The sequence below is a fragment of the Pholcus phalangioides genome, unplaced genomic scaffold, assembly GCF_987345545.1.
Source record: "Pholcus phalangioides strain wild (caught in Gottingen) unplaced genomic scaffold, Ppha-v1.0 ptg000008l_1, whole genome shotgun sequence".
Lineage (NCBI taxonomy): Eukaryota > Metazoa > Arthropoda > Arachnida > Araneae > Pholcidae > Pholcus > Pholcus phalangioides.
Window position 1 is genome coordinate 1,676,319 of NW_028301601.1, and position 27,281 is coordinate 1,703,599.

General features: G+C 35.0%; 1 protein-coding gene across 2 annotated transcripts in view; it reads right to left on the reverse strand.

Annotated features, from left to right (window-relative positions):
- LOC149083487 (protein turtle homolog B-like) overlaps positions 1 to 27,281 on the reverse strand; it is a 675,518-nt gene that overhangs the window by 80,871 nt on the left and 567,366 nt on the right. For both annotated transcript variants that reach the window (XM_089234008.1, XM_089234009.1), the window contains exons 2-4: positions 20,355 to 20,693; positions 9,105 to 9,215; positions 8,776 to 8,982 (exon numbers count right to left, since the gene is read on the reverse strand). In XM_089234008.1, coding sequence (XP_089090134.1) covers positions 8,776 to 8,982; positions 9,105 to 9,215; positions 20,355 to 20,693 — 657 coding nt within the window. The remainder of the gene's footprint in view (positions 1 to 8,775; positions 8,983 to 9,104; positions 9,216 to 20,354; positions 20,694 to 27,281) is intronic.

The window sequence follows — 27,281 nt, forward strand, 5'->3', positions numbered from 1 at the left end:
TTCGGTGGAAGCGAATTGCTCCGAGTAATGTCCGATGCGTTGTTTGTTCAGAGATTTTCGACACGAATTCGATAAGAGTAAGGTTCCGGGACGATAATCAAAATAAATATGATGATTATTTTGTGAAAGATCAATGAGTACGTGTTCAGTTATTCGGCCACGAAGAGGAGGATCGTTACTATAAGATTCCGACCAAACTATCTTTAAATCAACCGCGATCGATAAATAATTGTGACTTGGTACAATTTCGGATCGAGTGACTCCATTTAGAAATTGAGATACTTGTTTCGGCTTATGTGATTTCAGAAAGATGAAGACCAACGATTTTAGTTCACAATACAAAAATAGAACACCAGACAGCTGTTTGTAGGCTAATGTAGCCTCCTTCGTAAGTGGAAATAGCCTGTTATAGAAACTCACTGAAATCAAAATACGTGGTCGGATCGGAAGCTAGAAAAGGTTAGATAAGCTTCGAAACAGCTTTCTGGTGTTCTACTTTTGTACTTTGCATTAATATCGGTGGTCTTCATCTTTCTATACTGTGCTCAACAGGTACTTCAAATTATGTAACTTCGTCTGATTAACTTACCAGTCCACCATTTAATGGTAGAGTTCATCAGATCACGACCCACAGTATACAGCTGTTTCCGATTCAGATGGGGAGATCACATTTGATTCCGAAGACTTATAAGGTGAAAAATATTTTTGAGAATGAAATCCAGTTATTTATCGGCTTTAACAAATCTTCTTCTACTAAACTGTACATTTACCTGCACCTACACATTTCTCTGAGGAACTTTCAACGAATTACAAACATGTCAGAACATGTGTAGTAAGTGTATGTGTGGCCCCTAACGTACTTACGTTTTCAGAGTTGTGCGTGTTTCTGTCTGCAATATATCTTGCATATTCTGAAGATGGTAAATGCTTGAATTTTAATGTCATGCGAGTATCATGTTGAAGGGCTACAACTAATACTAAACCACGCATGGACATGGATGTGTGTACACGTGCACGCATTCTATTCCACGAATGTACATGCGTACATGTTGTCAACCTAACGTAAAGTTTGTTTATGAGTAATGCTTGCCATATATTTTTCGAACTACGAGTGAAGTGTAATGATTGAATATTTGAAATGTTGTAAGCCCAGATAGAGAAATTAATTATCTTTTGGGTTATAGATAATGCAATTGAACGACCGACGTTAGTTGACCCAAAATTGCAAAAAGGAACAGCAAAAAGCAAGGAATTGCAAAAGGTTCCTTTTTGCAATTTGGGTCAACTAACGTCGGTCGTTCAATTGTATTATTGTTGCAAGCCTTTCGCTCTTATAGGTGGTGGATGACAGGAGTGAGGACACTTTTTATAAAAATATCTTTTATTTGAAATGTATACGGCAGGACTACATAGTAAAATAATATATAAAACTTTCCTCTCTCAACAACAAGCGCGGCCATTCATCAGCGCGTTCCAAAACCAACTAATTGTGTATCCTTGACGACCTTGATCCTGTAGTCGGATTTGACTGATTCCCCACATTCTCTTTAGCAAGACTGACGGGAAGATCGGTTCGAATGTTCCGACCACTTGAAAACAAATTCGAAAGCACCAATCAGTGTGTGTGGGTTTTTTTCTAAGCTCCTAACAAAAAAATTATAAAATAAATAAATCGATAGATTCCGACTTCGTAAGGTTTTTGAGTGATCTAACGATATCAGTGAATTAATTAAGCAAAAAAATTATACCTTATACTCCTATTTCTTCAGACTAAGCTGAAAATTCATCTCGTAAACGTAAGCAGATAATAATGAAGTCGGTTTATGCGGAAAAATGCCATATTTCGAGGAAAAGACAAAAAATAATAGGTCATTAACGCAGTAAGAAAAAAATTGTTTCGAGAATTATTAAGCTCATAGTTAATTTTAACCTTAGGTAAGAATCTCAAAATTTAATGATCCATCGATGTTTATTAACTATGAAAAATGGCAGGGAAAAAAAAAGCATCAGTGGAAAGTACGAACACCGACGTTTCGAGAAAAGAGCGATGCTCCAAATGATAACATTGATTCCCTTGGCATTCAACTCAGGTACAAAATTTCGTATCTATTAAAAGAAATTTCATCTAAAGTTAATTAATCGCCTATATACAAGCCTTTAGAAATTAAAAATTTTCCCAGTTTAGTTCGGGAATGAAATTTTTACCACCTTTTTATTTCCAAAATTTGTAGGAAATTCGAAAAGTTCGTCGAAATACGAAATTATTCGAATTCCCAAAAGGAGAATGAAATCGAAAGTGATTCGTCGAGTGTTTCATTCACACACGCAGCTTTTTTTCCCCCTTCAAATGCTAAAAGTGCATTTAGATGAAATTTTTATTCGCGATGCCCAGAAATGTTTTGGAGTACTTTACGGTGACTAGAATAATTTTTAGCTGAGTATTAGGAAGGCTTTGTATGGAGATTTTGTTTGCGGAAACTCTTTGGATATTTCAAATAATCGTATTAATAATGGTATTGAAATATAAAATAATTGTATTGAAATATAAAATAATTGTATTTAATTATAAATAATTGTATTTTTTAGGAATTAAGTAATGTTTGTCGGAGATCAGGAGTTTAAAGTTCCACAAGGGAAAACGGATCTAATAAACAATAAGCAGATATAAGTATTCGACAAAGAACTTCCGAATCAAATAAGTCTACTGTTACAGAAATTGTATACAAGATAGTGAAAACCCATCATCATCATCGCCGTCATCATCATCATCATGAATAACAACCATTGCCAATGCACTGCTGGATGAAGGTCTCTAAATTTTTCCATTTTGCTCTGTCTGATGCTTTAGCCATCCAGTTGACTTCAGCCACTTTCCTGATCTCGTAGATCCATCTTGCGTGGAGACGCCTTCTCGGACGTTTAACACCACGGCGGGTACCAACCCAGAACACTTGTGGTCCATCTGTTGTCCCCACGTCTTGCAATATGTCCAGCCTATTCCCATTTTAGACGTTTAATTCTTTCCATGATATCATACACCTTTGAGGGGTTCCTTACCCAAGTGATTCGATTTATGTTTCTCCTTGTGATGCCTAGCATACATCTTTCCGTGCTCCTTTGTGTTGTCTGTAGCCTTTGTATCGTCTTGCTTGTGAGTGTCCTTGCAAACCTGTACTCACAAAATTTTTGAGGGATATAGAGAATATCAAAATGATCCGTGTTGGTATGAAACAGCATGGCCAGAAAATTGCATGATTCATCAGTACTCTAGGTCAGTCAGGACTTTCGTATAGAGTTATGGCGTAGAAGATGCCATTTTCTTTTGAAATGACCTCGTGGCACGAATAACCATCAGTAGGCTACTATTAGCAGTGATGCATTCATTGTGTGTATGTACGGCTAAGTTTTAGTCTTTGAGATTAACTAGCCACTATTGCTACTGAACCGCACAAGCAGCTCGTAAATATTCCTTTAAAACATTTCTAAAAATTTGGCGAATGCCGGAAAGTGTTGTGTATATGTCTAAGGCCCAGCTGAAAAAGGCAACAACTCAAAATTCTACGGTTGAGACATGAGATTTTTAAAGATTCACTTTGTATGAAACTGAATGGGAATCAAATCAGATTTAATTATAGTTGGGAGCGTATAAGTAGAGTTGGGAGTTGTTGCTCTCTTGTAGTATGCAGAGACATTTTCCATCCTTCTCATGGCGTTAATAACTCAAAAATGTAATTTTCTGAGGTATACTGCTTTTCTGAAATAGGCCGTCGATGTGTAGTCATAGAAGTCAATTGAAAAGGAAATGGGCCTCGTACACCATGTACATTAACTCTGAATAACCTAAGGAAAAGTCTGAGTTGTTTACTGCAAGTGCTAGTTAACTGCGCCACCTATCACGTTATTTGCGTGAGGTTTTTCCCACGTGAATATGATGTATACTTTCTATCTCTCGTGGAATTTTTTATTTACACCCAGTGTTTTAAACATCCCTCCACACCGAAGATTGATAAACAAGCCGGGAAAAAAAGAGAAATACAGTATTTACCAAAAAATCAGAATATAAGAACTATTAGATTGTGAATTCATATCATTCATTGGCAAAATAATAAGAAAAATGTTTATTAACGTGTCAGTTTAGGTTGCGTGAATAAACGCACACGTCACAATGCTCTAGAAAATGTCATTTAAAGATATCTTTCTACCTATTAGCACAGTCATTGCATAGAAAAAAGGGTCGTAATGGGATCACTAAAATAAGAAATGGATACGGTACCATAGGTGGAAATACGGTTATAAAGCTGCGATGTATTCGTATGTATGGTGCTTGGGTTATAAAATGTACTCATTAATATTCATTAGTTGTACCTGAAGTGGAGAGACAGAGCGACAATCTCAAGGAGATTAACGAGTCTTTTACCGTGTAATCGTTAATTTATTATTTTACTGTGTTTTTGTCTTTTTTCTTACTTGGAATTGAAATCGACGATACGACGGTTTTCGACGACAAATGCAAATGAATGCAGAAGAGATGTCGTCGTCATCTTGTTGTTTCTTTTTTATTTATTTGTATTCCTCGGGGATTTCGGGACCTGAATGCAAGGAATTAGCATAAAACGACGAGAGGTGGAATAATCACGAAGAGAGCCGAAAAAGAAAAGACGAACTGGGAGGGGTAGCGTTCAACGTTGAACATATTCATAAATTGAACGTGCGATGCTTCGGTAATTGTGTTTAATTCCATTTTGGATGCGACGTTTAGAAAAAAATCTTTAAAACAGGAAATTATAAATAAACAAAAATCTATACAGACTTACAGGGTGTCCCATAGATTCGTAAATAGTTCAAAAATTCATAAAAAATTGAAAGAATCTGTATATTTGAATGCAGCTTGCGAAAAATTTATTCTCACGAAGGAAGGGGGGAAATGTTGTTTTTCGTACAGAAAAAAATAGTTCAAACTTTTGATGATAGAGGGAGCTATATGAAAGTCATGAAGGAGCAGTTGTTCCTGAGTTTTCCTTCAATCTTTTCTGTGTCTGAAACGTTCGTCAAGCTTCAGCTGGGTATTCGTGGTTCAGGTGAAACAACTTCACCAATACAAGTATGCCTCGCTTTTCGCGATTTCGATATAAATCGATTTTGAAATGTTGATTTAAGAAATTGCGACTCGCAAAATTTGGTGTGTAATTTGATTTTTATCTTGAAAATTGGCTTGCAAATAAGAATATGACGTATTTAAAATGACAAAATCCATTTTATTTCTTGATGCAGATGAGACAAAAAATGAAAGATACACTCAAGCCCATCTCACTAGATCTCGCTAATGACTATCTTTCAGCAAAATCGACAATGCCATCAGAATTTTAATCACAGAAAACGATCCTAATGAATCTAGACTTGTTATATTTGCGAGGATGAGAATTCGCTAGCTTTGTTCCCAAAATTTTTATAAAGAGACGAAGAATATTGTATTTCAGCTGAATTTCGACTGCTTTCATTGAAAATTTATCAACCCAACGATACCAGACTCTTTAGGAAAGAAGACATCCACATTCACTAGAATCAATCAGAAGTAGTGAAGATAGATGTAAAAAGTCGATAATTAAATTTATTCATATAGCCTAAATTGATGAAATGTGTCTATAAGAACACCAACTTCTTTGTGAATGAAGTTTAAGCTGTCTAAGTCCTCAATACCTGTTTTCTCTAGCACATGGAATAGGTTCAAATCTTGTCGCGTAACTCTAAACTAGCTTGAAATTTAATAAGTGGTGTCACGATCCTGATATCAATTTTTCTAAAATATCTTTAAAAAAAGTTCTGTTTATTGCAAACAAAATGCAAAAAATTTAGTTTCAATCAGTTAATTTGTTCTTTCTAAATAAGTGATAAATTATAGCGTAAATGTATACAAGAAATTATAGTGTAAATGTATACAAGAAATTATAGTGTAAATGTATACAAGAAATTATAGTGTAAATGTATACAAGAAATTATAGTGTAAATGTATGCAATAAATTATAGTGTAAATGTATACAAGAAAAAACCCTTTGAATGCGTCTTTCCAGATTGTTTCTTAGTTTTCGTGTTTAAATTTGCACTATAATTCGTTGTTTCTTTTATTTTGGCACAACAAACTAACCGATTGACATGAAATTTATTGCAATTGACTTGTAGTTGAATGAAATGTTATTTTGATGTTATTTTTTAAAAATAGACTTCAGGGGCCATGACACCCCTTAATGGGAAAGATGAATCTCAGTTTCAGACATACTTCCATTAGTGTAGTCCATAGTTTACTAACCTTTTTTGTCCCCTCGCCCTCTTCTTCAGAAATTTTTTTCTCCCAGCGCTCCGCAACGCAATCTAACCCACAGAATCCTATGCTATACGCGTAGCTTCTACCGCTCCCCCTGGAACAGTCCATCGCCCCCAGGGGGCGTTAACGCCCACGTTGGGAATCACTGGTCTAGTTAAATCCATGTGACAATGCATGAACACCTAGATTACCCGTATCTGACATTCTACCGCACATGTATAAATTAAATAATTACACTGAAAAGTGATACGTTGAACAAAAAATGATCTAATCCCTTGTGTTACGCTTAAATTCTCATTCCATACTTTAAAATCACTCGAACGCATATCACATGTTGCTTTTCTTCAGAAAGAGTGCCTGACAGGCAGGAAGAATATAACTCCGATACCATTATTCATGTTGAGACTTCTGACATGAAAATCTCTAAAAAACATCCTAATGCGAACAGAAAATGGCATAACAAGAAACGCAAAACGATATAAAAGTAAGCGAGAGTCATGATATGGTTATGTAAGAATAAATTCCGAAGCAGAAAAAGCCATAACACACCATTATACTGCTCTTTCTTTTCGGTTCGGATAAAGTCAGTGATGAAAGCAGATTAAATGGGGGGAAAAAAAACACATATGTACACCGAGCGGCAAAAAAAGAAAAGGAAACAAGGTTAGAGAAAGCAAAGAGATGCTAAAATTACATCCTAACCATTTCAAAGAAGTTTAAAAGCGTAGAGTTATCTCTCCACAATTTATCTTTAGCTTTTAAAGCCGACTTCTACAAACTAAATTTCGCTTATATTTCTCGGCACTTACGCTTTCAATAGCTCTTGGAACGCACTTGGAATTCCGAGCAGTTTCAGGCTTAACATGTGTGTATATATACTTATACATTGATAAAAAAAAAAAAAAAAAAACTTATATTTTTTGATGGTTTGTTTTCTTTACGTCTCGTTCCGTGTGGGCCTAAGCAATTTTTGTGTTCGTCTAGTTTGTAGGCCTCGGGGGCGTCCTTCTATTCCCCGAAAAAAAGAGAGAAAAGATATATAAAAGAAGCTAGAGAAAGCAATAATGTCTCGACGAGCGCGTATATGAACTTTTATTGTTGAACTTTTCCTCATTTGAAATGTTTCTTCACGTTCGTTTTCTTTTTTCCTCTCTCTTTCCATTCAATTTTCTTATTTCTTACGCGGAGCTTTCCTTTTGAAAATAAGAAAAATTCTTGAAGGAAAAAAAGGGGAACAATTTTAATTCACCCGGAAAAGTGAAATGGACCGTAATTTCTACTGGACGTCAGGAATTATGGAAGGAATTTTACGATATTCGCTTCCCCCTTTCTCTGCTGTATTTTTTAATTCCGGGAAGTCGCAATGACGTCCGTGGAGCGAGAATATTACGTTATTTCATTTTAACTTTTCTCTCTTTTGTTTCATTTTGTCCCAAAACTATTGGCGATAACAATAATGGAAAGAAAGGGCTCGATATTGTTGCGCAGTAAACTGTTATGGGTTTTTTTTCTGTCGGTGAGATACCTGCAATCATTTTTTTTTTCTCTATCATCCGCGAAATCGTGAATTTTCCATATAAATTGTTAAATATATCTATTAAAAGGGTGAGATATTTGCGATTGATGATTTTGTGATGAAACAATAACACGTTAAGCAATGGTTGATGGCAATTGTTTATCTAAGTTTAAGAAACAAACAAACATTGTTTATCTGAGCACACATTGCTTAAATAATTTCCTATGAAACCTGTTTGAAAAAAAAAAAGAATCTTTTTTCACCACCTAAACACTGTTCAAAAATGTATCCAAGCAAGAATTAAATTATTTTCTGAGCAATAAGAAATTAATAAAAGAAGCAACAACGCGTTTCCCGAACAGTGTTAATAAAACACATTTTCTGAATACTGAAAAAGGTACAATTCCTGAATAGTGTTACAAAAAAAATCATACATTTTCTGAACGGGAAAAAGGCACGTTTCCTAAGCAGAGATTAGGATACAGTTACGTTTCCTGAATACCCAGTGAATTTTTAATTCAATTATTTTATTCATTACATGTTTCTGAACAGTGAATAATATACGTTTTCTGAATAGTGTTTGAAAAAAATACACATATTTGTCCTGAACTAAAAAAAAACATTTTTCTGAAGTAAAAAAAAAAAACAAATTACTTGCATTGAAAAAAAAACACACTTACTTACAGTGTTTAAAAAAACACGTTAATGTTACTAACATTACAACGTTGTTTTCTAGTTTAATTCATTTTGTGGCGAAGGTAGTCTGACGTGCTTATCTGAGTATTGTTGAAAAAACATTGTTTTTATGAATATCGTTTGAAGAAAATTGTCTACCTGTTTGTGCTATCTCTGGGAGAAAAACTGGAAAAAATACATTCAGTCTAATGAAAAGTGGTAGCATATTATACATTTTTTATACATAAAAAATAAGATATCTTACGATTCATGTCAACGGTGACAGACGCCGTGACAGGGTTGGACACGTTGTTATTAGACGCCTGGCAAGTGTACACCGAGTGCAGGTCCGACCTGTACAGAGATGGTATCAGCAATTCATTCCTGACGATGTTGCTTTTCGGAAAGACTTGATACGTTTCGTCTAAGAGTATGGAATCCTTCCACCACGTTACCGAAGGAGGCGGCTTACCTGCGAAATAAATCGTACCGAAAACATTTACAGCACATTCATAAAACCATTACTTATCTTTTTCAGGAGTTGAAATACTAAATATAATGAGAGAAATGTGAAATGTGTCCAAACACACATACCTCCTTCGACATCGCATCGAAGATACAGACGAGATCCCTCGTTGTGAGGACCGGTGACCCTTTGAAGAAGAGTTCCTTTGGAGTTTTTGATCGCTGGTGTCTTTGGTGGGGCTACAAATAAAACACGTTACACAAATGAGTTATTCGCTTCGATTCTCAATTTCAATCACACATCTACAGTCGGCCCCGCTTAAACCATTTTTGATTGACGTTGCATTCGCGCAACGCTCTTTAGAGGAAAAAATGCAATTAATTTTCATGCAAAAACTTGTATGCAATTATCATTTTTGGGAATTAAAAGATCTAATGAGAGAGAGAGATAGGATAGATAGAGATAGATAGGAGAGAGAGATAGAGATGGATATAAGAGAGACAGAGATGGATACAAATACCAATTCAACGCCACAACAGGCAAAATGCCCAACGAGGTGGCTGAGAAAAAGATGCCCATAAAAATATGGATGTCTTATATTTCAAAAATACAGCAACCCAATTAAAAATACAATTAACACAAATTATAAATACAATTAACACAAATTATAAATACAATTAACACAAATTATAAATACAATTAACACAAATTATAAATACAATTAACACAAATTATAAATACAATTAACACAAATTATAAACAATATATACACATGATAAAATATTAATGAATGGGAAATTTACATTAATTGCACAGAAAAACACTCATAATTGATACCCAATTTTTTGAAATTCTCAAATATACAAATACAAATACAACACCACAACAGGCAAATTGCCCAACGAGGTGGCTGTCTTAAGAACCCCTTTTTTACCCTACCTACGAGCCCTACCTACTACTGCTACACCACACATGCACCCCGCCCACAACCCCCCGCGGAACCCCCAACGAATCGGTACATGCAGGAATGTGCGTGTACGTGTAGTGAAACCTGACGTGAAGTTTTTGTTTCTCTGTAATGCTTGTTATGTGTAGTGCTGCCATCTGCCACCAGTTTTTCAAACTATGAGTGAAGTGTTATGATTGAATGATTTTTCGTTGTAGGACTGTTGCTCTCTGTGGCGAGACTTTTTAACGGGGAGATCGGCTCGCATTTGCGCCTTGAAGTTGGGAACCACAGAAAACCAACTTCAGCCGACCACCACTGTGGGGTTCGAACCCGGATCCTCGCATCGCGAGTCCGTCACTATAAATCCATGTACCCAGTTGTGATATATATATAAAAAAAAGTGCAATTTCGTCAAGAATTGGAGGAGCGACTGAACAGATATCAACAGTTTCAGCAAACAATATCGGATTAAATGGGTTATTTGATTGGGGGGGGGGGCAATTCAATTGCCTTTTCCCACTGTTAGAATAAGTTTGTATACTGGTAATTTTTGCATATAACTCAGGTTTGTATATAGGAAGCTGATGCAGGATCAATATTAACACGAAGCTTCCAGAATAAATCAAATTCCAAAATAACGCGATAATAAATAACGAAATAATTCCCAACGCGATATCGTGAATTGCAATTGAATTTACTGGCTGAGAGAACCCGGATGAGGGATTTTCCAAAAATGTATATTTCGATTAATTTATATGATTTGATTTTTTTCACAAGTAAGCCCACAGCTTTATACGAATGAGCGATGAATTGTGTCTTGCTATATAAGGGAAATACCTGAACATCATACATTGATGTTTATACATCATGATGTCAAAATGAAAAAATTGAACGAAATAACTGCCCAGTATTTTTCCAGAAATTTGAGATAATGTCTAAACTCCAAAAAAACACAGAATTCTGACAATATAGTGTATATAACCATTCCTTTGAAGCAAAAAAAAAAATTTGGCATCAAAATCATGGCATCGTCGATTAAAGTTTTTTTTCAGCACGAGATCCTTGGTCGACATCGTCGAAATTAGATGTTCTCTTCCGTTTGCTTATCAAGCTTGAAGTTCTTCCGGCAATTTTCAGGATTTTTCTTAATGATTGTTGTCACCTGAGTTTGAGAAATTTCACTCTCTTTGGCAATTTCGAGATTTTTTGTTTATACAAATACAATACAAATACAACGCCACAACAGGCAAATTGCCCAACGAGGTGGCTGACTTAAGAACATCATGGATCCCCGAGCCCCTACCTACTACTGCTACACCACACCCCCCCCCCCCGCGGAACCCCCCAACGAATCGGTAAATGCGGGAATGTGCGTGTACGTGTAGTGCCACCTGACGTATAGTTTTTGATTCTGTGTAATGCTTGTTATGTGTAGTGCTGTCATCTGCCCCCAGTTTTACTAACTATGAGTGAAGTGTTATGATTGAATCATTTACCGTTGTAGGACTGTTGCTCTCTGTGGCGAGACTTTTTAACGGGGAGATCGGCTCGCATTTGCGCCTTGAAGTTGGGAACCACAGAAAACCAACTTCAGCCGACCATCACTGTGGGGTTCGAACCCGGATCCTCGCATCACGAGTCCGGCACTATAACCACTCGACCACCACAGCGGCAGTATCACAGATTATTGCATCTGTGATATCTTCAATTTATTGCACAAACTCAGAGAAGATCGTTTCTTCCCGCGTTTATTTTTCTAATTTCAAGGAATTGTATGGAGCCATGACGCTTTTGCAGGTCTCTCTAAAGATTTTCTAATGGGGTTTCTAATAGAAATAACTGAATAATTAGTCTGATCACATATTTCTTCGAGAGAAATACGGGAACTTGGGATTCCAAATACGAGAAAATACAGGACATCGTTGAAAATGACGCGAAAAACCAAACAAAGTTGCTAAATATTGTTGAAGTTACGGAAAAATCACAATGGCGGGAAATAATACATTACTGCGAATTGTAGTGGATTAAAATGTATTCCACGAAAAAAAACGTTCACCAAGACAAAAGTGGGAGATTAATATTCTCATGTCATATATAGTTGTAATTATGATGAAATAATTCATGAGTTGAAAAATAATGTCAATCTTTGACTTCAATATAGTAGCGGTTTCTCCAGTTTCTCCAGTTTCTCCATACATCCTGCTCGATGAAATGGGAGGGGAGATGGTAACCGGGTGATGATAAAACGTGACAATTCTGTTCCCCTTTCCTTAAATAATTGATTGCAAAATGTTCAATCGTTTCAATTTTTTAAAATTCTAAAACGGGCTTCTTTTTTGTATTTTAAGCTAAATATCCGGCACTTTTTTTTTTTATTTAGTCCTGTTCAATAAATATCATGAACTATTTCACTTATGCACTACAATACGTTTCGTAGATCCCTCGAGAAATCTAATAGGAAAAAGGAATTTGAATCTAGTCAACTAGAAGAAACTGATCAAGAACTGGAGGAAAGGGGTTTTTTTTCTTGCCATGCATTGCCTTCACTATAGGAAGAGCATTGCAAAAAGCAGCTCCACACGTACACGGATGACAGCGAATACTGCAGACCGATTACGGAGTACGGAAAATGTATGTCAACAAGGAAGGGAGGAGAAAAACCTTCTAGCCTCTCCTATACAGTCTTTCAGGCTGATAACAATAACTCACGGAGAAAAAATAAGTTTGGTTAAACCTTGGTTTAAAAATGCACAAAGAAAAAAAATTAGACAGAAAAAAATAACATTATCTGAATTCCCGATAACTATAAACAATTTTTTTCCCCACGTTAGATATCGGTCCGTTCTGCTCCTTGGAAGAGCGACAGCAATACCCGAATGATAACAATACCAGTGACCTTAACGAGCGGTGTCAACTGTATTAATCCCTTCGCGTACAAGCTGTTGGCGATAAATTTGAATGATCTGTTTTAGACGTACAGCACATTAAAAAAAAGGAAGAAAGAAAGAGAAAAAGCAATAACGGTGGGGAGGGACAGCATACACAATAGATAGTTAGATAAGAAAGTTACAGAGAGATAAGGGGCCAATAAAGTATTACGTAAGCAGATTTTCAGCCATTTTTGACCCCTCTCCCCCCTCCCCCCCTGTCAGCAAAAGTCAGCAAAACACTCATTTCATATCTTCAAAAAGGGGTGGTTGATGACGTAAGCAACCTTCAAACCCTCCCTCCCCTCTTGTCATCAAATTCAGCAAATCCGAAACCCTCCCCCCTCGAAGCTGACGTAATACTTGAATGACCCCTAAGCGATGTACAGTACGTTGCCTCTCCACCCTCACCAATGTACACTCTTTCACACTTCACGTATATGATAGTAGAAGGATTAGTTCAGAGAAAGACACATTATATGCGGGGAAGGAGGAAGGGGAATGCCGTGGAGAACGAGGAGGGGAAAACACATACTCTCAATTTCGTTTCATAGGGTTACAATAAACCTTCGCGATAAAGAAAAAAAGAGGTGGAAGAAACAGTCAGCCAGATTCCCCTGGCATTTGGACGCAATATAACGACCTTGATCGTGAAGGAGTTTAAAGGAGGAATTTTAACATTGTCCCGTCTGTAGGAGAAATTTTGGTTCCGGAAGATTTTACCCGAATAAACGAGGCATCCGTTTATCCGTCACCCGATTAAGCGGTGCCGACTGTATCTATAATTAGTTTTTCAAGTGTCTCGTGCAGGTAATATTCAGAGTTTTCGAAATTTTATGAATTCACGCTCCAAGAATGTAGATTGTTTATCATGCCACCTGACAGTCGAGTGGTTAAGGAAACTAGCTTCTCACCGGGCAGGTCTGGGTTCGATTCGCGGTTCGGGCATGGAGATGTCTACTAACCCTAACAAATTCCCTGGACAGATCATGCTGATCCCTTGGGAATACGTGAAGATCATATTATACGTTTATTTTACGAATAACATTTTATTTTTCATATGACATGATGTCGCTCTTCATTTGTTAATGCAAGATATAGAGAAAGCTGCATGTTGTGAAGATATTTGAAAAAAAATGTATATCTTGCAAGTGGAGAGCGACATCATATGTAGCCATCATATATATGTAGAGATCTAGTGCAGGCATCTACGACCCGGTGCTCCACGTAGGCCCCAGAGTGCTCGTTGCTCATGTCCGATTTCGTGCTCGCGACCACTTGATCAACTTCACAATCAAACACCTTGTACAAATTGCATTCAAGGACTGAAACCACCCTAATTCCATGCGTTCGTATGCCGAGCTTGCCGTCGGGGGGGGGGGGGGGGTGGTGATCTTCTGTTGATGATGGGTACAAGCAGTGCTCACGAGTAGGAAAAAAGGTTGTAGATCTCTGATCTAGTGGCTTGTCGTGCATGAGCTATTAGCTGATCGTCAGACTATCCGTTGCACGGTCCCGTTCGGCATATATACGCTCCAATGAAGGAAAAATCTCTTCTGTAGCTGCTCGTCCGGCAAACGCGGGGCCCGGGTTCGACTCTCGCTAGAGACAGCGATGAGTTTGTTTTCCCTTCCGTAAAAAAATCAACATCTCAAAAAATAAATATCTTCACAACATCCAGCTTTCTGTATATCTTTCATTTTGTTTTTTCAATGGGGGAAAAAAAAATTCTACAAAAGAGTGATAAAGTAATTTAATTTCAAAATATTCGTAGATTTGTTTTCATGATGAGTTGGAGAAACAAAATCAATTTCGGGAACGTGTTATTATCCGGAAAATCCTTCAACATAATTTACAGGCAAATGGTTTTCTGTGGTCTTTGTTGTCGGATGTTTAATCTCTTCTTGAAACTGATGAAATTGAATTCTTCGGAGATATTTCGATATAAATTCATGAGTTTGTGAATTGGTTCAGTCATTCTCCTCCCATTAGCAACTAATGATTCATTTCTTATGTACTTGAATACATGCTGAAAAGTTACCGACATTGTGTTAAAATGATTTATTTTACGAGGTTTGGAACAGGGTGTACTTGATTTATGAATACGGTTGCGACTATTTAGTGAAAATTTTACACTAGTGACGTGAAAAGAGCTCAGCATGAAACATGCTTATATTAATCTATGAAAAGAGCCGTATATCAACAGTAACTTCAATTTAACGTGTAAACTCAATATTTTTACGTTGATTTTTAAATTTGAAATACATTTTTAAAATAGTTTTTAAACTTAAATTTTTAATAACATTTTTTAATAACTTTTTTTAAATTTAATTTTTTAAATAATTTTTAAATTTAAATTTTAAATAATTTTTAAATTTAAATTTTAAATAATTTTTAAATTTAAATTTTAAATAATTTTTAAATTTAAATTTTAAATAATTTTTAAATTTAAATTTTAAATAATTTTTAAATTTAAATGTTTGATAATTTTTTAAATAATTTTCAAATTAAAATTTTTAATAAATTTTTTAAATAATTTTCAAATTAAAATTTTTAATAAATTTTAAATTTTTTTTTTAATTTAAATTTTAAATAATTTTTTATAAATTTTAAATAATTTTTAATAAATTTTTTAAAATAATTTTTTTAAAATAATTTTTAATAAATTTTTTTAAATAATTGTTAAATTTAAATTTTATATAATTTTTAAACTTAAATTTTATATAATTTCTAAATTAAAATTTTTAATAATTTTTTAAGTAATTTTCAAATTAAAATTTTTAATAAATTTTTAATAAATTTTTAAATTTTTTTTTTAAATTTAAATTTTTAATAAATTTTTAATTTTTTTTTTTAAATTTAAATTTTTAATAAATTTTTAATAAATTTTTAAATTTTTTTTTAAAATTTAAATTTTAAATAATTTTTAAATTTAAATGTTTGATAATTTTTTAAATATTTTTCAAATTAAAATTTTTAATAAATTTTTTAAAATAATTTTTAAATTTAAATTTTTAATAAATTGATCAGCACGTATTCCCAGAGATCGTTACGGTCTGTCCTGGGAATTTGTTAGTGTTAGTAGACATCCATGCCCGACTCTGGAACCCAGACCTGCACATTGAGAAGCTGGCTCATTAACCACTGGACTGCCAGGCGGCTCATCCATTATACAGGGTGTCCCGAAAGTGCAGCTATTATCTCACACCGCGTGCATTGTAGAGGTATAGTTTCAATTTAAAAAAATGCTCAAAATGTGTTCCGAAATCACCCTGTACCAGTTATGAGAGTGGTGCCCGAGTGACATGGTGGTAAGATGCTCGTCTACCATCGTGAAGGTTGTTGTCTGGGTACCGGGTTCGAACCCAAGAAAGGATATAGATAAGATACTTTCCGTAACGAACTCGAGGCGACCACCGATAGACAGCACCTTCACTTCCAGCCCATCTCACTAATGTCAGTAAATTGCAATATAGCGATATGGCCGGAGTCGGTGTTTGGTGAAGTAGTAGTTATGAGAGTGAAAAATACAGTGCGTAACAAAATGAAAAACAATCTAAATATTTATATGGTCCCCCCCCCCCCGTCCTCTTTCTAACTGTGAAGTTGTTTCCCTGTCTATCTTGAGACCAACAAAAAGAAAAATTCTACGTTTATAAGTGCAATTCTCTGAGATATTTGAATTTAAAAATCGGAAAAAAGCAGGGCAATTGCAGTATATATGATGAAGAGGAGCGTTGTCCGTTAGTTTTTGCTGTTCTTAAATTTTTTCCTCCAGATATTTGTATTAAAATATCTCAGTGAATATTGCAGTTAAAAACGTGGAATTTCCTTTCTGTGGTTCAGAAAAGACAGGGCGACAACTTTCTAATTATAGAAGTTGAGGACAGGGGGGGGGAGCGTATAAAAAAATTTAGATAATTTTACTTTTGACACACTGTATCTTCACTCCCAAAACTGGTACAGGGTAATTTTTTAAGTATTTTTGAGCATTTTCTAAATTTCAACCATACCTCTACTACAGGCGGTTGATGAGATAAATGCTGAATTAGCATTTACAGCACGCCCTGTACGCATAGGTTACGGTAAATGTGATATAAATCCGGTTATTATACATAATAACCAATATAATACCATAACCGGTTAATATGCATAATAACCGAGCATTTTATTAAGTTTGATAAATTTTCCTAAATTTATCACTTTTACTGGCAGCAATGCGTAGTACTCAAGCATCATTGGTAATCAAGGAAACAGTTATTTTCCGGATATTATGCTGAGGTGAGCTCGGAAAGAAAAGTCATCACGTCTCCGCCGGGACTCGAACCCAGGCCCTCTTGCATACCGGGCAAGCATGCTACCATCTACACCACTGGAGACACATGAATCTGCCTTCCTAATTTCACGCACTGTGTCGTGAGGCGCTGAAGTAGAGGCATTAGTAGCCTCTCTTAACTTCAGGAAATGGCCCCCGGGTGGGACGGTTTAGAGAGATTTAGATGGCTTTTTTCTCAGCCAGAGATATCAAGGAAACAGTTATTTTCCGGATATTATGCTGAGGTGAGCTCGGAAAGAAAAGTCATCACGTCTCCGCCGGGACTCGAACCCAGGCTGAGAAAAAAGCCATCTAAATCATTGGTAATGTTGATAAATTTGACTAAATTAATCGCTTTTACCGGCAACTATGCATAATAACCAAGCGTCGCATCCTTGGAAAACATCATAAATCGCACTGTATGATATGCTGCACATAATAACTCATACATGCAGTTTATCATTATATCGGGATCCGACTATAACGCCCATAACAGATATGGATGTCATGTATTAACTTGTTTATGTTAATATATATATATATATATATATCCATAACCTATAATTGTCCCTTACCAATCGATACTACCTTTCTTTCAAACCGAGCTCAACCCAGGTCTATCACAAACTATGGGCGATTTACTACCTAGTGAGTTGTGCCGGAAGTGTAACGGTGTGTTTACTTAACAGTCTAAGTGCGCATGTAGTGTTGTGTTTGATTTTTCAGTGCTGCCATCTATACTTCTGAAGTGAAGTGAGCGATGTGTTTTGATTGAATTACATTTGTACTGTTTGCAGGTCTGTTGCTCTCTGTGGCGAGACTTTTTGAAGGTGAGATCGACTCGCATTGAAGTTGGGAACCACAGAAAAACAACTTCAGCTGACCACCACTGTGGCGACGGGGTTTGAACCCGGGACCCACTATGACCACTCAACCACCACAACGGATAACAATTGATGTTGGTGTCCCCTCGTAAAAGTAGTCGATTGACGGCGAATAAATAATTTATAGTTCATCCTATTCATCCCATTGAAAATGTTTGGAACACTTCGATCCTATCTCCCCGACACATCGCATTCATCTAATGCAAACATATTCATTTGATCATTTTCTGCACACGAGGCATAATTAGACCGGGAGCTACAATTTATTGCCGAATCCGAACGGTAGGCTTGTTTTTTATACTTGTCGAGGGATTGGTGCGTTAACCCCTTGATGGGTGACTCCCTGCAGTGGCAATTTTTTCTGTGGTCATGTCGTCGTTTCTGTTGTACCCGTGTGTCAGGAAAGTTTTCTGACAAGAACGAACCGGGTATCGAACTCGCGACACCTCTAAACATCCTTTGGTACTTTAGGCGAGTATCTTATCGACCTGGGCTCCACGCCCGTGTGCCAATAAGGACACGTGTAGCTCTTCTCTGCACCCCTTGAACCAATGTCCCTCTGTAGGTATGGTCCCCAAAACTTTACAGCATACTCCAGTCCAGGACGAACTAAGCCTCGAAAAAGCGGAAGAATGACTTTAGGAGAACACGAAGAGACGTTTTTGAAAATGAGACCAAGCATTCTATTCGATTTTTTGACCACCGCTGTACAATGTTCAGAAAACCTAAGCCGCTCGTCAATGAGAATTCCCAAATCGGTGACCCTAGTTGCATACACTAGGGTGTTATACATAATCACAAAAGCGATAAAAAAATTTCAGGTATTTACCAAATTTACCAACAACGTTTAGGTATTATGCAAAATCTCCGGTAAAAAAGTGATGAATTTATCAAAGTTACCAAGACGATTGGCAAGTATGTGTAATAGCCGGTGATTATGTATAAAAACCGATTTTCATCACATTTACCTTAACATACAAATTTCTCACCTGATTTGAATCTGAGAATATTTGACTTTTAAGTAAATTTTTGAATCAAAATTTGCGATTCCTTTAGAATTCTAGACAAATGTAGCAAATTTTCGGTATCTTGACCAACATTATGGGACATGTCACATTCTTCAACGATGCCCTGAGCTATGAAACACTACTGTTGATGTTTTCGAAGTCTTGACCAATATGTGTGGAATAATATGCAAAATTATAAAGCGTTGCGTGTCAGCACTCTTGCACAGAGGAACCTCTCGATAGCGGACACTCATGGGACCTGAATTTGTATTTGCCATCGGGAGAGTTCGTTGATGTGTAGCGAAACACCGGGTGGTCCAAAAGTCGGTGAACATTTAAAAGTTAAATAATTCACGGAATAATTAACATATAGGGACAGTAATTGACACACACGCTGGAAACGACATAGGATTTTTTTGAAAACATTGAAAAATGACCAACAGATGGTGCTAAATCTGATTACAAAAGCGAGAATTGGCATCTGCAAGCAAAGATAAAATAATACAATAATCCAAGGTAGATATAAAATCTGTCGAGCGCCCTCTATTGGCCAGTTTTTAAACAATTATTTAAAGGAAATGGATAAAGAAATGTCACCTGGTCTCCACCGGGACTCGAACCTAGGTCCTCTTGCAAACCAGACAAGCATGTTACCATCTACACCACTGGAGACATAACTCGGATGATTTTTCCGAGTTCACCTCTGTGTGTGCATAGTATTCAGAAAATATTTATTTCCATATCTTGGTCTGAAAAAAAGCTCTCTCTCTCTCTCTCTCTCTCTACTGTCCCACCTGGGACCATTTGTTGAAGGCTCGGTCGTGTCCGTCAGTGGTGTAGATGGTAGCACGCGTGCCCTGTTTGCAAGAGGTCCTGGGTTCAAGCCCCAGTGCAGACCAAATGAGTTTTCCTTCAGAGTTCACCTCGGCATACTACCCAGAAAATATCTGTTTCCTTGGACTGAGGGGAAAAACCATCTATGTCTCTATCATTTAAAGGTTCCAAAAAAACCAACATGTATGTGCCAAATTTTTATTCCTGCACATTATTTCGTGAATTATTGAACTTTTAAATTTTAACTGACTTTTGGCGCACCCCGTACATTGGTGCACTGGCATTAAAAGTCGCCATTAACGAAGAGTGTCCGTTTATTGGAGGTCCTGCGGTATTTTGCATGAAGTTGTGAGAATGTCTTTTGACACGTTTCAAAGACTTCATAATATCGACAACAAGTTCAGAATGTTTCGTTGAGGTCAAACTTATCGTAACAAACGTAATAAGTTTGGAGAGACTTACTTATGATTTCTAGGATGACTACGACGTTCCTCGACCTGGCGATTTTGAAATCGACTCGACACTTGTACTCGCCCTCGTCCTCTGTGCGAAGTTTCTGCAGCCGCAGGTACGACGGGCTCTCGTTGGTCAACAGGTGAACCCGGTCGGAGACCTCCGGTGCGGAAGCGTGTTTTGCCAGGTGAAGGCCCCTCCTCCGCGAGTCCAGACTGTACAAGGGCGTCGTGCTCTCGTCCTTGTACCACAGTATGAGCGCCACTTCATCGTCCGTCGAAGGGGGTCGAATATCACATGGTAGCTTCACGGACTCGCCCTCTACGCCCATCACTGTGTCTGTCCGCTCTGTCAAAGAAATGGTGAAATTGTCAATCGTGTGCACTTGACAATAATTTGCTTCAGAATTTGTTAATAGAGAAAAAAGAATGGATTTAAATCATGCAAAAACAAAACAAAAACCACAACTATAATCAGTTGGAAATATTATACGTCAACCGGCAAGACACACTACTATATACCTTAATGAGAAAATTGGTCTAAAGGCTTATGCATCGTTTTATGAGAGATGGCCAAACACAATAACATGCACGTGCTAAAAATATAAGAAAAACAGCACACAAAAATGCATTTATACGTTTGATTATCGTTCTCTATCTATAAATTTTTTCCACAATCTGCATTTGCTATTTCATGCTGCAAATAAATGAACAACTGCATTTGCTATTTTATGCTGCAAATAAATGAACAACTGCATTTGCAAATTAATTCTGCAAACAAATGCATTTTCACATTTTTAAAATAAGCTATACCTGCTCATCACTATATTACTCGTATTACAAATCGAAGAATCTGAACATTTTTCAATGAACAACCTGTTTTCGCATATTTATTCTGTAAACAATTTGAATTTGCTCATTTTCCCCGCAAACAATCTACATTTGCATACTTTTCCAAATAACCTGCGTTTGCATTTTTTTCGCAGAACTTGCATTACATATTTTTTCAAACAACATGCATTTGCATATTTTTTTTTTCAAACAACCACTATTTGCAAATTGTTTTTTTCAAACAACCACTATTTGCAAATTTGTTAGCAATCTGTTTTTGCACATTTATTATATTAACAATTTGCATATTTTCCCAGCAAAAAACCTGCATCTGCCCATTTTTTGTCCAAACAACCTGCATTTGCAAATTATCCTGCATCGGCAATTAATCCAAACACTATACATCCTTTGCAACTGAACACGGCCTGGTCTATTACCACAGACGCAATTTATTATCTGTATATTACCCTTCGAATGTGACATTTGAAATTCCACCAGACCATAGCTCCGAAACTAATTTTGCTCCATAATGCAAAGTGGATGAAGCTGAACTTATCATCACAATTCAAAGCTGTTGCACGCTACAGTGTAAGGAAGATTCAGAATTTGATGTGAAGGATAACAATACCGTATCCTGCTCACGAAAAAAAAGTGATATGAGTATGTGGGATGCACTACATATGGCTGTTGAAAAGGCGGACGAAAAATCTGGGGTTGCAAATTGAATTTAGACTTCCACGATCTAACGACATCCGAAGAATCTTCACGAAGTCGCAATCACTCTATCCCAGCGTTTCACGACCCATGGCTCGCAACGATGGCACAGGCAGTCTGCAGGGAGAGTTGATATTTTAATTCTAAATGAATAAAAAGTTATATTTAATAGTTTATGTAAGTAATATCCTAAAATTCGTACTTCGGGTAATTGCAGCATATTTCATCAGAAAAATTTCCAGAATATAGCCAGTTCCCAGTATTACAGTGATTACTTCAGTGGCCAAAAAATGCAATTTCGAACGAATTTTCCAAAATTGTTGAATTGCGAGAACATAAAGAGCTTTTACCAATTGCCGTACAATTTATTGTCCGAAAAAAAGTCATTCACCTTGGCCAGGTGACCATATTTCATTAAGAGAAATACAGAAAATTGGAATATTAAAAGGCAAAATGCGGGACATCGCTAATTTTTGTTCAGAATTGTCATAAATGGGCAAAATCACCAAATGCTGATAAAATCGCTGAAAAAAAAATCAATATGTGAGAAATAAGGGTCTTTTGGAATTGAAATATAGTTAACGGCAAAAAAAAAAATGCTGAACATGAAAAATATATGCGATGAGTGTTTTTAAATTATAACCATAACTATCACTATCTTAATATAATTTATAATTATGAAAACTTTCATTACGAACGATTTTAGTGAAAATAAATGAAAGATAATTTAACTAAGCTTCGCTTAAAAGACGGGACAGTTCCATGAAGAATGTCGGAAAGTCCAAAATATATGTGAAAATACAAGAATGTCCCGTAAAATACTAGACATGTCGTCACACTAATCGTGCTATAAACTAGTGTTCCGTCGAATTGCTTCGGAGATTCTACTGGTCCTGGGATGTAGAAAGGTTGAGAAACGCTGCTCTCTACCCGTACCAGTACGCATGCGTCAAAATCCACCGAAGCTTCAGACATCCTGGAATTTCTGCATATTATTTGAATCAGTAAGAGTATAGAAAATTAATCATTTGCTCAGTAATTGTATTCTCGCGTCTAGATTACATCCAAATGAATTTGAATATGGAAGAAAAAAGGCAAAAATATTCATAGTTTAGGGGAAAAAATGCAAAATGAAAATAACTCGGAGTGGTGTTCAAATTAATTATCTCAAATTCAGAGACAGACGTAGGACGTTTTTCAAAGAACCAACTGAATATCGATCGCTTTCTTGGGAAATGTTTTCAGAATAAACTCAGAATTAATTAACGACACTTTTGCAATTGCTGCTTAATTTTTACTTTTGGTCTTTACTCGTCTGGAAAGAAGTTCAGAAAATAAAATAAAATTCGGACTTTTGTCTCTAATCAGACATCGGACAGACAAATAAAGTAAAAAGAAACGTAAAAATAAAAGAGCACATGAAATATACAGTTCGAGAAAACTCAGAAATAATAACGCCATCTTTTTAATTAATAGTTAATTCGTCCAAACAAATGAATTTTCCGTTTACGTATCGGAGAAAAAATGAATTTCTTAAAATTAATTGCTCGCAGTTATATGCGGAATTCGGTTCCCGGATGAATAACACGGGGAAATGAATGAAAACAAATATTATTACTTCGGAGAAATGACGTTAGTTTTGTTTTTAGAATAAAGATAAAATTTTGATAATTGACAAGAATAAATGTGTGTGTGAGAGAAACACACGCTCATGCACTAACTTCCCTTGAAGATGTTGGATAAAAAAAGTGAAATATATCTCAAATTTAATTTGAAATATATTTCTTTCGTTGTTCTAGTCATTGGAGAGTTACATGGTCATAAAATTATGAATATTTTAGTCGGTAACATATGGCCTCGTTTCTGTAACGAAATATTGAGAATATTGTTTTCTGACCGAGACGAGTAAGTTTTTGGATTACTAACAAAAATATATTTCGATTAGCTTACGTGAATGAGAATGATGGAACATTATGTGGCTTAGGATGCAAAAAAATAAGATTTTAGATAATTTCGTGTGCGTCATCTGGTAGCTATTTAGTTTCGAAATTCACTAAACACCGAAGTTTAATGAACACTAAACTTTCCAAGTTCACTAAAAACAGTTTTTTCTAAAAAAAACTCCCGATGAAAACTAATTGGCAACATGAACCGAAATTCTGTGTCTGTGTGATAGTTATAAAAGGATTTTTCCAATGCTATGATTTTGGTCCGTTCCGTATTTAAAGAGTTATAAAACTTACGAATGATAACATACATTATCTGTGAATTTAATAAGAAACGGAGCAAAATCGTAGCGTTGGAAAAACTCATTTATAACTATCAGGATTTCGGTTCATGTGGCCAATTAGTTTTCATCGGAAGGTTTTTTTGGCATTTTGGATATATTGTAGATAATTTGAACCCAAATCATTTTTCCTGTAAGTTATCGTTATCAATCTGCACGACTGTAAGAGGTCAAAGGCTTTCTAAATTTGGTCAACAATTTCTGTAATCATTTCTCAATATCCAAAATGGGCCTTAATAGCCGCTACGATCCATGTACCTGTAGCTAATATTTTGAATTTTTTTTCATTAGTGAAGACATGCGTTCCGTACAAAAGTTCTGTTCATGGTCAGTTTCTTTCTTCTGACCACATTCGCAGTTCCTCGACCGGAAGACTTTTACAAGGCAATCTATGGAACGTACCTTAATATATATATGTTACATTAAAAAACGTACATCGTGAACCATGATACATTAGACAGTTTCATTCTAACTCCTGGCAAATTCTGAATAAAAAACAAGGATTTTGGTTTGAATTTAATGACAAATATTTTTTTAAAATTTTTAATTTTTGACAAATAATTATATTCTATGACAAATAAAACAAGGCTTTTGTTTTACTCATGAAGCTATTTTAGGAGCAACTTTTTCTCACCAACGTTCGACATTTTGCCTATTGTGGCCTTGTATTTGTATTTGTGTAGAATGATTGAAAAAATTTATGATTTACCATTTCAAAACCGGTTAGAATATTTGAAACTTCATCGGAAAAAAGTTGTACCGCTCAACCAAACGGAACATATGGTCATCGCATTTACAACTTAGATTTTTTTTTAAGGTACAGTTATAGGTCATTGTTATCAGGAACCTCGAATCTCAATGTGATCACATTAAGCGGCGTGCACTGCATACAGAAATTATTTTCTGATGTTCAGTGGATATTATTGAGAAAAAAAAATAAATGCGGAATTAAAAGGTGAAGTAATATTGTAAACTTTGGTATACGGCAAAGCGTTGAGATTGCGGGAGGCCTTAGGCATTCTCTAATGAATATTCATGCGACATATACGAAGCTGCGCGTTCTCGCAGACAGTTCATTATTTCCAATAGTACTTTGTTTTAGTCTGTATACATCCCAGAGGCTTATTTACCGGAACTTACGATACTTAAAATTTATTGATTAAAAGATGAAATTTTTCATGATGTTCATGAAAATATGATGATGATATTCATGTGTAATTTCGTTATGACATAATTTGAGAACAGCGATTTTGTGTGTGTGTGTGACCTCACAGAATCCATTCAAAGGATGTTGTCCACGATCTAACAAACATTCTTGGAAGAAAAGAGCTGTCTATTTACGCTTGAGTTAAAAGATTAATATTATTTTTATTAAACGCGTAATTGTTAAAAACAGTCCATAATTAAGAAAACACAGTTCTTGAATTTCAGATAGTTTATTCTAAAAATTGCTAATAAAATATATAAATTCTTAATTTTAATATAAATTCTTAATTTTAATATAAATTCTTAATTTTAATATAAATTCTTAATTTCAATATAAATTCCTAATTTTAATATAAATTCTTAATTTTAATATAAATTCTTAATTTTAATATAAATCCCCATTCATTTAATTAATATTTCATTCATTTAATTAATATTTCATTCATTTAATTAATATTTCATTCATTTAATTAATATTCAAATATTGTTTCTTAATTTCATATAAATCTCCATTCATTTAATTATCTTATTTCAGTTTGAAAACTTTATTTGAATTGTAATACATTTGAAATTTCATTCCGGTTTTGCCAATAGCAAAAAATTCAAAATAAATTTGATAAAAATATTTTGAAGAAAGAAGCATAATATCCAGAAAATAAAATGTTTCCTTGCCATACTATGGTGTTTATAGTTATAATATAGAATCTTACAGTTTTTTTGTAACTATTTTTTCATAGATTCTGAAAAATTCTCTAATTAATTCTAATTCTCTAACTAATTAGTGATTAGTTTAATTAATTATGATTAATTCAAAACCGAAATCACTTTGGATGATTATGACATTACTTGTGTTTTGGGAAATCATTAATCACTTGTTTTAGGAAATCTGTAATTATTCCCTTTGTTAATTCTGAAATTATTTATTTTTGCGATTGCGTAATTATTCCCTTCTCAATATACCTAGAAATCATATCTTTCAATAATTATATGATTATTTACTTTTTATTGTGAAATAATTTCTATCACAAATTACGAAATTATTTCTCTCATTCACTTATAAGTTGTTTTTTTTCACTAATAATAAAATAATTTTTTCAAAAATCCAAATAATATTTCTTTCATCAATTCCAATTTTTAATAATAATACGTATTTATTATTATTTTAATATATAATATATATATATATAATTAATAATAGTAATATTAATATTTTAATACTTTTTATTATTATCAAAATAATATTTCTTTCACCAATTTTATTAATTTCAAAAATATTTCCTTTGTTAATTCCAAATTATTTCTTTCATCAACTCTAGAATTAATCGCTTTTCAATGTTTCCCACCATTTCCCAAACAATGATCCACGAGCCACGACAAAAAAGCTCCAAGGACAAGTAAAATCTTAAAATTCATAAAAAATTTCAAAAACGATATTTTTTCAATTTCTATATAAATCTCTATTCCAAATTTTATTTCAGTTTTCCCGATAATAATAAATTTGATTGAATTACCTTTCGACAACATAAACAGGTCTTGGAGTTTTATCCATCCTACGTGTGAAGTTATAAAGTGCGTTTGGGTTCCGTGAAGCGTTCTATATTCCTAATACAGATCTCAACTCATAGAAGGAGCAAAAAAATACCCGAGTTCTGTGTGAAATACCAGATATATATAAAATGATTTTTCGCACTTTATACTTCGTTTTTCTTATTCCTCAACAATTGCTTTTAGACTCTTCTCGTTTGTAAAAAAAGGGGATGTAAAGAAGGGGAAAAAAAAGTCCCTATAGGGACAGACTCTGTATTTACTTTGCTTACTTAGTACTTACTTCCTTCACCTCAAGGGATTCTAGATCCTTGCTTTAGTTCTGGAAAAGTTTGCTAAGTAGAGGTTGTTCAC